This window comes from Canis lupus, chromosome 21, assembly GCF_011100685.1.
Source record: "Canis lupus familiaris isolate Mischka breed German Shepherd chromosome 21, alternate assembly UU_Cfam_GSD_1.0, whole genome shotgun sequence".
NCBI classification, from domain to species: Eukaryota; Metazoa; Chordata; class Mammalia; order Carnivora; family Canidae; genus Canis; species Canis lupus.
In genome coordinates this window covers 33,081,086-33,096,657 of record NC_049242.1, presented here as the reverse complement: position 1 = coordinate 33,096,657, position 15,572 = coordinate 33,081,086, and the positions used below count along the sequence as shown (strand labels likewise).

The following is a 15,572-nucleotide window of genomic DNA, read 5'->3' as shown; positions in this document are numbered from 1 at the left end:
GGAAAGAGGCATAAGAAAATGTGGGATGATAGTATTGACCTCTTCAGGCTCTTAGTACTGGACACCTGCAGTTTGTGTGCATGGACCCAAAAAACCTTTGATTTTTCTCTGATGTAGAAGTACATCCAGGAAGCCAGGAATATGGGCAGTACCATCCGCCAACCCAAACTCTCCAACCTCTCCCCATCAGTGATTGCTCAAACCAACTGGAAGTTTGTAGAGGGCCTGCTGAAGGAATGCCGCAACAAGGTGAGCCATGGTTGCTTGTGTATGTATGTTCTTTCCCTTGGCGGTCATGGGGAGACCATATCTGGGCTCTGACCACTCTTTCTTGGTTTTAAAAATACTGTTAATATAATGGGATAGTATTGATTTTAAGATCTTGTTGTTTTGAATAAATATACCATTGCCAGAGAGCAAGCATACTTTGCTTGATATTAACATAATATGTATTCTTTAAAACTGAGAGGTGGATGTAGTTTTCAGCTTTAAACATCTTACATTACTTATATGAAATCCTTATAGTTCAGTTGTCTTCAACAGATTAGTCTTACACACATGAAAATGTTTTTGCTTCTGTTTTAATCTGATAGCAGTGATCTCATTATCTAGACACAAGAATTTACTGGGTGCCTACTATATTTTTAAAGATTTTACTTATTTATTCATGAGACACACACAGAGAGAGAGAGAGAGGGGCAGAGACATAGGCAGAGGGAGAAACAGGCTCCTTGCAAGGAGCCCAACGTGGGACTCGATCCCAGGTCTCCAGGATCAGGCCCTGGGCTGAAGGCAGCGCTAAATCGCTGAGCCACCCAGGCTGCCCCATAGTTTAAGCTTATTGTTGGGATGTTTTTCTCAATTCTACAGACAGTAATGTTTTTAAGCTTTATTTTTTTTTTATTGTTACGTATTTATTCATGGAAGACACACAGAGCGAGACAGAGACACAGGCAGAGGAAGAAGCAGGCTCCCTGTGGGGAGCCCGATGTGGGACTCGATCCCAGATCCCAGAATCTCGGATCTGAGCCAAAGGCAGACACTCAACTGCTGAGCTACCCAGGTGTCCCTGTTTTTAAGCTTTATTGAGGTATACTTGATATACAAAAAGTGCATACATATATATTTTTTAAGTAGGTTCCATACCAATGCATGACCTTGAGATCAAGATCTGAGCTGAGATCAAGAGTCGGTAGTTTAGGCAACTGAGCTACCCATGTGCCCCTACGCACATATTTTAATGTACACATTTTGACAAGTTTGGACATAGGCATACACCCATAATACTATCACCACAATCAAGATGCTAAACATATCTATCATTTTCAAAAATTTCCCTGTGTTACTCTGTGGGCTTGGTTTGTTTTTATAGTAAGTACACTTAACTTGAGACTTATTCTCTCTCTCTCTCTCTCTCAAAAATTTTATTTATTTCTTAGAGCAAGAATGAGCATGAGCTGAGGGAAAGGCAGATTCCCTGCTGAGCAGGGACCCCTCCCCACCCCCCCCACCCCCATTTGGGGCTCCATCCCAGGACCTTGGGATCATGAACTGAGCTGAAGATAGGTGCTTATCGACTGAGCCACCCAGGCACCCCTGAGATCCATAAAAATTCCATAAGAGATTACAGGCCATAATTTCTCTGACCTCAGCCACAGCAACATCTCTCTAGATATGTCTCTTGAGCAAGGTGAACAAAAGCAAAAAAAACTTTGGGACTACATCAAAACGAAAACTTCTGCACAGCATAGGAAATAATTAACAAAACTAACAGGCAACCTACTGAATGGGAGAAGGTATTTGCAAATGACATATCTAATAAAGGGCTAGTATCCAAAATATGTGAAGAATTTATACAACTTAAAACCAGTAAAACAAATAATACAATTAAAAATGGGCGGAAGACATGAGCAGACATTTCTTCAAAGGAGACATAGAGTTGGCCAACACATACATGAAAAAAATGCTCAATACCAGTCATCATCAGTGAAATGCAAATCAAAACCATAATGATATATCACCTCAAACCTGTCAGAATGGCTAAAATAAAAAACACAAGAAACAGATGTTAACAAGGAAGAAAAGGAATCCTTGTGCACTGTTGGTGAGAATGCAAACTGGTACAGCCATCGTGTAAAATTGTATGCAGATTCCTCAAAAAATTAAAACAACCCTATGTTCTAGCAATTGTACTACTTGGTATTTACTCAAAGAATACAAAAATACAGTTCCAAAAGATATATGCACCCCTGTGTTTATATAGTAGCATTATTTATGATAGCCAAATTATGGAAGCAGCCTAAGTGTCCACTGATTGATGAATAAAGAAGTGGTGTATATGTATAAGAATATTAGAAGAAAGAATGAAATCTTATTTGTGACATGAATAGATCTAGAGGGTATAATGCTAAGTGAAATAAGTTAGAGAAAGACAGATACCATGATTTCTTTCTTTTTTTTTTTTTTAATATATTTTATTTATTTATTCATGAGAGACACAGAGAGAGAGAGGCAGGGACACAGGCAGAGGTAGAAGCAGGCTCCCTGGAGGGAGCCCGATGTGGGACTGGATCCTGGGACTTCAGGATCACAACCTGAGCTGAAGGTGGCGCTAAACCACTGAGCCACTCAGGCGCCCCAGATACCATGATTTCAATCGTATGTTGAACTTAAGAGAGAGAGAAACAAAGAAAAAAAAGACAAACCAAAAAATAGGCTAACTATATATATTATTATTATATATAATATATATATATTATAGTGAGCATATTAGATAAAATATATGTATTAACTATAGTGAACAAAATGGTGGTTAACAGGAAGAGAGTAGAGGGATGGGTGAAGTAGTTGAAGGAAGATTAAAAAGAACATACTTATTGGGATGAGCACTGAGTAATGTATACAATTGTTGAATCACTGTATTGTACACCTGATACTAATATAACTGTATGTTAACTATTTTGGAATTAAAATAAAAATAATAGGTGCTACGTTGATCAGCGGTCCTCTAAAACTACTCATCTTACGTACTGAAACTTTACACCTACAGAGCAACAATTCCCTTTCCTACTTTTCCCTTCCCCTGACAATTACCATTCTGTTTGCTTCTGTGAGTTTGACTATTTTAGATACTTCATGTAAGTGGAATTGTGTAGTATTTGTCCTTTTGTGACTGGCTTATTTCATTTAGTATAATGTTCTTCTGGTTCATGTTGCTGCAAATGGTAGGATTTCTTTCTTTCTAAAGGCCGAATAATATTCTTTTGTGTAATATTCTATTGTATATCTATACCACATTTTGTTTATTTATCTGTTGATGAACATTTGAATTGTTTCTGTATCTTGGCTGATGTGAATAATGGGGTAATGATGAGGTACAGATAGCTCTTTGAGATTGATTTCAGTTCTTTTAGATATATACTCAGAAGTACGATTGTTGGATCAAAATATAGCCATTATATATATTTTTAAAGATTTATTTATTTATGAGAGAGAGTGAGAGTGTGTGTGTGTGTGTGCGCACGCGCGCGTGTGCATGTGTGCCCTGCACACACCAGCAGGGGGAGGGGCAGGGGGAAGCAGACTCCCCGTTGAGGGGAGCGCCATGTTGGGCTTTGACTGGGAGATCATACCTGAGCCAAAACCAAGAGTTAGGCACTTAACCAACTGAGCCACCCAGATACCTCCAAAATATAGCCATTCTTAATTTTTAATGTTGTAGTTATGAATGTAATTTCTAAGAAAAATTATAGCCTTTCAACCAAATTAGTATACCATACCTTTTAGGACAATTCAATTAACTTGATTTCTACTACATCCTATTTATTCACCAATGGAAAAAAAAAATAGATTCTCCTGAATTTTTCAATTTGTAAGTTGTCATTTAGAGGATGAAATCAAATATACTTTCTTTTACAGAAGAAATTATTACAGTTATAAATTAGATGGATATATCAATACTGATATTTTGAATTCAGGTGTTTAAAAAACAACTTCTATCAGCTCACTCTGAGTCATTAGTATTTATTATTTTTTAAAGATTTTATTTATTTATTTATTTATGACAGATAGAGGCAGAGACGTAGGTAGAGGGAGAAGTAGGCTCCCTGCAAGGAGAGCCCGATGTGGGACTCAATCCCAGATCCTGGCCACGCCCTGAGCCGAAGGCAGATGCTCAAATGCTAAGCCACCCAGGTGTCCCTGTTATTTTCCACACAATGTTTTTCTTTTCTGCCATCAAGAACATTGTGGTTGTGCCTTTCTTTAAAGAAACCTTCTCTGTTGTTTCTGAGATTTGGTTTCCAAGCTGCTGACATTTATTCTCCAGTCTTGAGATGTATGCCTGGCAGGGACAACTTCTTGTGTCTACTATCTGGTCAACAAAGACTATGAAATACATCCCAATTTCAGAGATGTTAATATGCAGAGAAATGTACATATTAGAATTGAAGAAATAACAATAATCAATCTAGCATTGCTAAATGTTGGTTAGCATGTGGAGCAACAAGAACTCTCAGACATATAAGTTAGTGTGACCACTTTGGAAACCAGTGTAGCATTATCGATGCAATGCTTTTTCTAGATAGATGCCCTAGAGAACCCCTTGTAGTGTGATCCCCGAGATATATACAAGTAGTTTTATAGCAGCATTCTTTGTAGTATGCCCAAACAGGAAACAACTCAAATACCAATCAGTAAGAGAGTTAATAAATAATTTGTATATTTATATGATGGAATGCTGTACAGTGATGGATATGGACAACAGTTATACCTATCAATGTGTGTGAATTTCACAAACAAAGTTTAGTGAAAAAGCAAATCACAAAAGAAAACATGTAGGCAAAAGTAAACTACCTTGTTTATTAGCAAGGCAAATCTAGGTGGTAAGCATTTTTTTGCTTTTCTGTAGTTCTACTGTGTGTAGGTCAAGATAGCGCTCACTTCCAGAGTGGAAAGGTTATTAGAGAGGACACATAGGGTGCTTCAAAGGTATGGATGGACAATGATTTATTTCTTAGCTTGGGTGATGGTTGTAATAGTGTGTGTAATATATAGATATATAGATATGATATATACATACACCATAATACATGTATATGAGGTCTATTTTACAATAAAAGCATTAAAAATAACAACACTGGAAAAAATGTGCCAAAATATTAAGAATTGTTGCTTCTCAAAGGCAGAATTAGGGGTGATTTTTCTTCTTGCTCTTTAGATTTTTGTGTGTCAGAAATTTATAACCTAAGTAAATCTTGGTTAAGGACTCTAAGGAACTAACTCAGGCAGAGTTAGATTCAGAGGCCAGATCTGCTACTTTTTTGCTGAGTAATTTTGGCAAGTTCTTTAAGTCCTCTGACCTCTTTCCTTATTAGTAAGTTGGAAACAATAATAATACTTATAGAGTTACAATGCTTAATACAGTGCCTCGCACATAGTAATAAAAGTTGCAATTATCATTATACAGTGTGTGTTTTTGGTTTATAACAAGAATTTGAACATTTTTACTTAAAAGAAATTATTCTGGAAACTATAGAACACTTATGAAAGAAATTAAAGAAGACACAAAGAAATGGAAAAATCTTCCACGCTCATGGATTGGAAGAACATGTATTGTTAAACTTTCTATATTCCCATAGCAATCTACACATTCATTGTAATCCGTATCAAAATAACAGTAGCATTTTTCACAGAACCAGAACAAACAATTCTAAAATTTGTATGGGACCAGAAAAGACCCTGAATAGCCAAAGTCATGTCAAAAGGAGAGCAAAGCGTGAAGCATAGTAATCCCAGACTTCAAGCTATATTACAAAGTTGTACTCATCAAGACAGTATGGTAGTGGTACAAAAACAGACACATAGATCAATGGAACAGAATAGAGAAACCAGAAATGGACCTTCAACTCTATGGCCAAGTAATCTCCAACAAAGCAAGAAAGAATATCCAATGAAAAAAAGACAGTTTCTTCAACAAATGGTGTTGGGAAATTGGATAGCCACATGCAATTTGAAGAATGAAACTGGACCACTTTCTTACACTATACACAAAAATAAATGGATGTAAGATCTAACTGGGATAGGAAACTATCAAAATCCTAGAGAAGAACACAGACATTTTAGAGTGGTCAGGGTGAGTCAGTCTGAGGACATCTGAACAGAGTACCTGAGTCAAGCGTTGTAGTATTTTCAGTGGAAAAGCCATAGGCTTGGAGTGAGACAGTTCTGGTAACTGGAAACTCCTTGGGACTTCAAGATAAAAACCTTATGCACAGCAAAGGAAACAACCAACAAAGCTAAAGGACAACCCACAGAATAGAGAAGATATTTGTAAATGCCAGATAAAGGGCTAGTATCCAAAAATCTATAAAGAACATCTCAAACTCAATGCTCCAAAACAAATAATTCAATCAAGAAATGGGCAGAAGACATGAAGAGACATTTCTCCAAAGAAGATATACAAATGGCTAACAGACATGTGAAAAGATGCTCAACATCACTCAGCATCAGGGAAATACAAATCAAAACCACAGTGAGATGCCACCTCCCACCGGTCAGAATGGCTAAAACGAACAACTCAGGAAATAACAGATGGTGGTGAGGATGTGGAGAAAGGAGAACCCTCTTAGAAATTGGTGGGAATGCAAACTGGTGCAGCCATTTTGGAAAACAGTATGGAGGTTCCTCAACAAGTTAAAAATAGAACTATCCTATGGCCCAGCAATAGTACTACTGGATATTTATCCAAAGAATACAAAATACTGATTTGAAGGGGTACATGCACCCTATTGTTTATTTTTACTTATTTTTTAAAGATTTTATTTATTTATTCATGATAGAGGCAGAGACACAGGCAGAGGGAGGAGCAGGCTCCATGCAGGGAGTCTGACATGGGACTCGATCCTGGGACTCCAGGATCACGCCCTGGGCATAAGGCAGGCGCTTAAACTGCTGAGCCACCCAGGCTGCCCACCCCATTGTTTATAACAGCACTATCAACAGTAACCAAATTATGGAAAGAGCCCAAGTGTCCATCCACAGATGAATGGATAAAGAAGATGTGGTGTGTTTATATATATATATGTGTGTGTGTGTATGCTATGTATGTCATATATACACACACACATACAAATGGGATATTAATCATTCCAAAGAAGATGTGGTGTATATATATGTGTATGTGTGTGTGTGTATATATATATACACATACACACAAATGGGATATTAATCATCAAAAAGAATGAAATCTTGCCATTTGCAACAACACAGATGGAACTAGAGTATATTATGCTAGTGGAATAAGTCAGAAAGACAAATACCATGCGATTTCCTATTCCTGTGTGGAATTTAAGAAACAAAACAGATGAACATAGGAGAAGGGAAGGAAAAATAAGATAAAGACAGAGGGAGAGGCAAACCGTAAGAGAGTCTTAACCATAGGGAACAAATTGAGGGTTGGTAGAGGAGAAGTGGGTGGGAGGATGGATAAGTGGGTGGTGGGTGTTAAGGAGGGCACTTGTGATGTGTACTGGGTGTTATATGCAACTGATGAATCACTAAATTCTGCCCCTGAAACTAATACTACACCATATGTGAACTAACTTGAATTTAAATAAAAATTTGAAAGAAAAAATAAAGGTAAATTATTTGTCCTTAGTTTTTTATCCTTTGACAGGTACTTCAGATGTATTTCTAGCCTTAAATGTTGGAAGGTTTGTTTGGTAAGATCAGTTAAACAATAATGTCGAAGTGACTTTGACCAAAGAGTTTTATTCAACTCTTCATCTCATAAATGCAAAAAATTAATCCAGAGTGATGGCATCACTTGTCCAGGGTCATACGGTGATTGTTGTGTTCTTATCTTATCTAACTGAATTCACTCCACCATAACCTGACCTGTATGATGGAGAATAAATATACTCTATGTTTCTTGGTCTTACTCATCTTGTCCTTCCCAGCCCAGCAGTTGTGCTCTGTGGGTCACCATAGCCCTCTCCAGTTGCATATGATCCTGCTCACTGTGGTTATCTAATCCTACTGACTGATTCCTTGTAGACCAAGAGAATGCTGGTGGAGAAGATGGGCCGAGAGGCTGTGGAACTAGGGCATGGGGAGGTGAACATCACAGGGGTGGAGGAGAACACCTTGATTGCCAGCCTTTGTGACCTTCTAGAGAGGATCTGGAGTCATGGGCTACAAGTAAAGCAGGTAAGGAATGTCTAGACTCTCCCTGCTGAGCAAATTGTCTTTTTCTTTTCACTTGCTAGCTTTCCCGTACTCTTCCAGTTGACTAGCTTTGAAAAATGGTACTTGCCATTTTTGGGATAAAACTTAAAATAGCTAAACAAACAAATAAGTAAATAAATGTGATTCAAACTATTTTCTTTTTCTTTAAGATTTTTTTTTCTTTTTTTAAGATTTTAAAAAATTTATTTATTCATGAGAGACCAGAGAGAGAGAGAAAGGCAGAGACACAGGCAGAGAGAAGCAGGCTCCACACAGGGAGCCCGATGTGGGACTCAATCCCGGGTCTCCAGGATCACGCCCTGGGCCAAAGGTAGCGCCAAACCACTGAGCCACCCAGGCTGCCCCCCACCCCTTTTTAAAGATTTTTATTTATTTATTTATTCAAACTATTTTCTTTAAAAAATATAGTTCCTGAATCTCTGTGTTTGTTAGACATTTTTAGAGTGGTATCTTCCTTATTGTAAATAGAACTGGAGGCCAAATTTATAGATCCTTTTTGGCAGCTGGCCCTGATCTAGAGATGGGACACAAAAGTAAGAGAGAACTTAGAGATCCTAAGTACCAAATGTACTCTTAAGGGTCCTTCGCTAGTTGTACATTCCCAGTGGAAAAAGGTGTGTCATTAACATTTCTTTTATATACAGATAGCTTAACTGTCTAAAGATTTGAGAAAGGACTGCAGGAGATGGAGTAAGATTGATTTTTAATGCATACCAGAGAATTTCCTTATTTCAAAATACTCTGTTTTGAATAGCTAGTCAAGATGGACAACTTTTACGTATGTTTAAATTTGAAAACAACTTGAAATCTTTTTAAAAAGCAGTCTTAGGGCCGCCTGGGTAGCTCAGTTGATTTTTAAGTGTCTGACTTGTGATTTCAGCTCAGGTCATGAACTCATGGGTTATGCCCCCATGAGATCTCATAGAGATTGAGCCCTGCAACGTGCTCTGTGCTTAGCAGGGAGTCTGCTTGAGATTCTCTCCCACTGTCCCTCTCCCCACTCATTCTCTCTCTCTTTATAGTAAAATCTTCTTCTTTTTTTTTTTTTTTAAAAAGCAGTTTTAATATGGATAAATTAGAAAATACATACAAGTATCCAGCCAGTGTTTATTGAGGGTTGACACTGTGCCAGGCATTATTGTTGAAGGCACTTGAGATACCTTAGTGAACAAAACAGACCAAGATCTCTGCCCTTCTGGAGTGCCACTGTCATGGGTATAGAGACAGTCTACCATATCTGTCTTTCAAAACAGTTTTCTGTGCACATATACCCATATACTGTGGATATTTAAAAATCCAACCACAATGAGATACCTTTTCACATCCGCAAGGATAACTGAAATAAAAAAAGACAGACAATAACAAGGTTAGTAAGGATCTGGAGAAATTAGTACCTTTACATATTGCTGATGGGAATGTAAAATGGTGCAGCCACTTTGGAGCATAGCTGGCAGTTCCTCAAAATGTTAAACATGGTGTTATATGACACAGTGAGCCTACTTTTAGCTATGTACTCAAGATAAATGGAAACATATGTCTATATAAAAACATTTACACAGATGTTCATAGCAGCATTATTCCAAATAGGCCAGAAGTAGAACAACCCAAAAGTCCATCAGTTGATGAGTAGATACACTAAGTGTGGTATATCTATACAATGGAATATAATTTAGTCGTAGAAAGAATGAAGGATGATACGTGGTTCAACATACTACGTGAAAAGAACCATTCACAAAAGACCACATATTGTATGATCCCATTTATATAAAACGTCCAGAATAGGCAAATCTATAGATAGAAGATAGATTAGGAGATGTCAGAGATTGAAGGGAAGGAGGAATAGGTAGTGACTGATAATGGGCATGGGGTTTCTTTTTGGGTGATGACAGTGTTCTCAAATTAAGATGGTGATGGTTGTACAATTCTGTGAACATACTAAAAACCAGGGCTTTATTTGTAACAAAATTATATACTTTGTAAGTGTGAATTTTATGGTAATGTGAGTTATATCTCAGTAAAACTGTTTTTAAAAATTTAGATGGGAATATACTATACATAATGATTTGTAACTTGCTTTTTTTTAACCTCATTTTTTCCCCATGTCCTTAATTAATTTCTAGGTGATACTATAGTGTTTAAGAGCTCAAACTATGAACCAGATAGATGTGGGTTTGATTCCTATTTAATAACTTTATGAAACTGATCAAGATACCTAGTTTTTTCTAAGCTTCTGTTTCATCCTATATATGATGGACTCTTTAAAGTACCCACCTCTGTAGGATTCTTACGAAGATTTGGTAAGATAGTTTAGGTGAAGTGCTACACTTGGAGCCTGGAATTTGAGAGGTGCTATATAAATATTTGTGGTTATTAGGTTATTACTCTTCTCAGATTTCAGTTTTAGTTACTGTATCCATTGTATATATGTTCCATATTTTGAATCAATCCTTTATTACTAGTCAGGTTGTTTCTGATTTTTCAATATTGTAAGCAACAATGTGGTTATAAATTTTTTATAGTGCTAAAAATTGTGTATCATGTTCCTTAAATTTTGAGACTCCTGTAGTATAAATAGCAATACTATGGGCTTTGGAGTCTAATCAGTCAGACTGGGATTTGAATCCTAGCTCCACTGGATGACTTCCAGTAACTTTTAATCCATACTGTGGAATTAATCAAATCTATCTTTGAGAGTTAAGATAATTAGATGTAATAAAAACAAATACCTAGCATGCTGTAAATATATAACCTATGATGGCTAATTATGCTATGCTCTACATGAAGAATTCCTGTTTCTTTCCTTTTCTGTATAACAAATGAATATAATATATATAATCATTTTAACATTTTCCTTTAAATTGAACGGACCTGGCACTTATAGTTGAGCTCTTCATCTTTTCGGTAAAATATATGCCCCCCAAAACTTTAAAATGTTTGCCATAAAAATTTCTAGAGAATTAGTGAGCCTTCTCCTGCATTTTAAGAAATAATACCATATGATAAACATGTTCTAAACCTGTCCTCTGAGGCTTTGCAACCATATTCTGCACAAATTCCCATATGTGAGGAATATTTTTTGGAACCCATTTGATTCCTTTCTTAGGATAGAGGCTACTTGTGTAGTGAAATACTAATACAAAATAACAAGGACTTTTAAATTGAGGTCTCAATACTGCATTTGGAGCACTAAAAGTGAAACACTGACGGTGTCACCAGAGGGAGCAAGTGTATGTGCTTTTTGGCAGGGCATTTATACCCTCAGGGACACATACATATTCAGCTGAGGATTGACTGTGACTATGTATGTTGGGTTTCTGCAACATGTTCTCCTAGGCTTTCACTTTGCTAGCATCTGTTTAGAGCTCCTGCCTCCTGCTGAGACATTCTTTGGTTATATTCCAGTCCAAGGGTTTTAACCTGGTTACCTGGTCTCTATCATGCAGATTATACATGATCTTGCAATCACCCACATTGTGACCAAATTCACTCTCAGAAAGTGATCTTCTTTCCCCTTTCTGAGGATACCCTACTGATGTCCTACCTATTTTATCTACCTAGCAATTAGAACCCAAGCAGCAGTTTTTGCTGCTAGCTTCTTAAATTTTGTTATTAGCCATGACTGCCTGCATCCAGGGCTGCCTTCAGCAAGTCCTCATAAGAAGTTCTGTTATCTTCACAACTCTCTTTGGCTTTCAGTGACATTTTTCTTTTTTTATTTATTTATTTATTTATTTATTTATTTATTTATTTATTTATTTATTTATTTATTTATGATAGTCACAGAGAGAGAGAGAGAGGCAGAGACACAGGCAGAGGGAGAAGCAGGCTCCATGCACCGGGAGCCCGATGTGGGATTCGATCCCGGGTCTCCAGGATCGCGCCCTGGGCCAAAGGCAGGCGCCAAACCGCTGCGCCACCCAGGGATCCCGTCTCTTTGGCTTTCAGTGACATTTTTCAAGGAGATGGGCATCCTTCTCTAGTATATTTTTCTAACAATAGGAGGTGAGGTTTGGTTTTTCATACTGGTTTTGTAACTGCAGCCCTTTGGGTAAATGAAAATGGGGTTTTTCTCACCTTCTGTGTATGACATTCTTGGAGAATCTGGTGCTATCTATATCTTGCTATCCCTATAAAACTACCCCAAATGGTTAGTTAGGTTAAACTGAACCTTGCAGTCTCAATTAACCTCTGTGCAAAACAGGGAAAAGAATAACCCATGTCTCCTGAACTACAAAGACCCTAGTGCCCTGTCACTAAGCTTCAGCCCAGCTGCTAGTCTCCTACTCCTGTCTGTGCTCTCCTTCCTGTAGGATTACCATGAGCCAGGGTGTTCTTCTGGTGTGGCAGGGTGGTGTTGCTCTAGCCTTTGGCTCTTCGGCATCGTTGCATGTGAGGGCTCTCTGGTGACTGGCTGTATTTAGTGTATGTCATGTCTGCACAGGTCCGTTAAGAGAGGCTGCCTTCCTAGTCTTCCTAGATTCTGAGGATACAGTGATGAATAAGCCAAAGTCCCTGCCCTTTTAGGAGCCTACTTTGGGGATACAGTGATGAATAAGCCGAAGTCCCTGCCCTTTTAGGAGTGTACTCTAATGGTTTTGGTAGATAGATGGATGAATTTCTGGAAATTGAATTACTAAGTCAAAGAGTGTATTTTAAGCTCTTGTATTGTCTTTCTTTCTTTTCTTTTTTTTTTGTCTTTCACATATATTGTGTCAATATACCAGTTAGTGTATAGAAGTTGTCTCATTGATGTTGTTGAACATTGATTTTTTTCAAATTTTTTTTTTAATTTTTATTTATTTATGATAGTCACAGAGAGAGAGAGAGAGAGAGAGAGTGAGGCAGAGACACAGGCAGAGGGAGAAGCAGGCTCCATGCACTGGGAGCCTGACGTGGGATTCGATCCTGGGTCTCCAGGATCACACCCTGGGCCAAAGGCAGGTGCCAAACCGCTGCGCCACCCAGGGATCCCTCAAATGTTTTTTAATGAATAATAAAAAAGTCTTTTCTAGTTTTAACTTGTGTGTTTTAAAAAAAAATTACCCTTATGGTTATTGGACTTTGTTTTAAGGTGGTTAAATCTTTTTTTCTTTTAAGTTGGTTAATTCTTGCAGGATATTCCAAACGGCAAATTTATGTTAACACCTTGCTGATCTACAGATGAGGGTTTTCTTTCATTCAAATGCTTGATTTTTTCCTTCTAAAAGCTATCAAATAGAAACAATATAGATCCTCAGTATTCTTAGGGGACAAATCTTGAGACCTTAAATCCTCATTCATCTAAGAACATAAAATTTTCTTCAGAGTGTATAACTTTACAAGTTAAATGATCTCTTCCAGGCAGTCTATATGACATCATTATAAAGAATAATAGTTCTAAAAAAAAAAAAAGAATAATAGTTCTGACACTAGATTGAAGCTTGAATCTCAACACTATGCTTACTACTATCTGTGTAATCTTTTACAAGTTACTTAATCTTCTGATGCTTAATATGCTCTTTTCTAAAGAGAATGAGGATAGAAGTACCTATCTTGTAGGATTGTTGAGAGCATTAGATAAAATGTTATATTTTGAACATTTAACATAGTGGTTAGTTTGTAACAAGTCTCGGGGCATGGTAGCTTCTATTACTACTGTCACTTCTCTAAAACACAGAACTAAAGTCACTGATAAAATTGTTATAATAAATCCTGTTACTAAAACAAGCATAATACCACATTTACATAATATGAGCTATATAGAAACATTTACCATGAATTTAAAAGTTTTAATTATATAACAAGGGATACTGTGTACTGCAGGATGACTAGAAAGAGACAAAGCAGTGCCTGGGTGGCCAGGTGGGCTCACTCACCACCAAAGCAAATTGCTCCCTTACCTCAGGCTTGCAAATGCTTATCAGATTTGTCCCTTGGTAAAATGACAAATTACTACATGTCTCAAATAGTTTAAACTGCAACTCTTAGATTTCCAAATGCTAATAAGGTTCTGTTATATTGACTACAGTTAATACCAGTCTACCTTCCTGCAGGCTTCTTCAGTTTTACCTTCAGTAGTAAGGTGACAGCTTATTCTTCTCAGCCTGCACTAAGGACAATAGTGCCTTTAAATATTTTAGGAAATTCAGGAGCTATCATAAAATCTTGTAGATTGGATATTAGCTCCTCTGTACAGAAGCTATCATGCTCTACTCAAACTGGCCTTTAGCCAACTCAGAAGTTAATAGGTTATTTACTTTTTCTTTCTTATCCACTGGTCCATTCACAGAGTCTTTTTGGCCATGTCCTTCCTGTTTGAAGTGGTAGACCATTTCTCTTTTCTGTTCCTTTCCATTCTTCTTTACATTTCTCCTGCATTTTAGTAGGAGGATATATCTGTATATATTGCATCTGGGTGTACATTGAGATAAGTACAGATACTTTTTAGTAAAATCCTGTATCTATATGTTAAAATTATCCATGACTCTGTTCACTGGATGCCTTGGCCTCTGAAATCTAAATTGATATGTTTCTCCATTGTGTTGATTCCAGGGGAAATCAGCCTTGTGGTCCCACCTGTTACATTACCAGGAAAACCGTCAGAGAAAACTCACATCAGGAAACCTTAGTACATCAGGTAAGATGGTCTCTGCACCACTGGGGAAAACCCCCTCCACCCACTTTCCCATCCCCCACTGGAGTAGATTCTTCTAAGTCAGTGAAATCTTTGCTGTATAATGTTTCCGTTTTTAAATACTAAGCTACTCTGCTGTCTAACCACAGTGTGCCAAAGCCATGGGGTTTGCTTTCATTATGTGTTTTTATACCACCCACCCCACTTTTTTAAAGTAAATTCTGTGCCCAGCATGGGGCTCGAATTCATGACCCCAAGATTGAGAATTACATGTTCCATTGACTGAGCCAGCCAGACGTCCTTGTTTCTATACCCTTTGATCGGTGATACAGAAGATTTTTATCAGCAAGAGGACAGTCTTAGAATGACATTAGGTTTTTAATGAATTTGTGTGGTACTGGTGTCCTATGTTTGGAGCAGGTTGTCTTCAGAATTGTTTCTTTTTTTTTTTTTTTTTAATTGTTTGTTTCATATCTCCAAGATGGGCATTGAGATAACCTATCAGTTAACAGAGCCTATTTGTTAATATGTCCTACCTTGGAACTCCTCAGAGTCAAGCCCTGGTATGAATGATCCCTTAGCACTTCTTTTCCATTTCTAATTTAATAAAAATATCAAAGTTGAAAGGGATCCCAGAGATTATCTAATCTAGCCCCTTACAAGAAGAGGAACCTAGGATCCAGAGAGGAATTGAATTTACTCAAGATCACAC

At 37.4% G+C, this 15,572-nt stretch overlaps 1 protein-coding gene across 2 annotated transcripts in view; it reads left to right on the top strand.

Moving 5' to 3' along the window:
* Positions 1–15,572, top strand: part of DENND5A (DENN domain containing 5A) — a 108,521-nt gene that overhangs the window by 79,495 nt on the left and 13,454 nt on the right. For both annotated transcript variants that reach the window (XM_038569011.1, XM_038569010.1), the window contains exons 11-13: positions 118–249; positions 8,056–8,208; positions 14,779–14,863. In XM_038569011.1, coding sequence (XP_038424939.1) covers positions 118–249; positions 8,056–8,208; positions 14,779–14,863 — 370 coding nt within the window. The remainder of the gene's footprint in view (positions 1–117; positions 250–8,055; positions 8,209–14,778; positions 14,864–15,572) is intronic.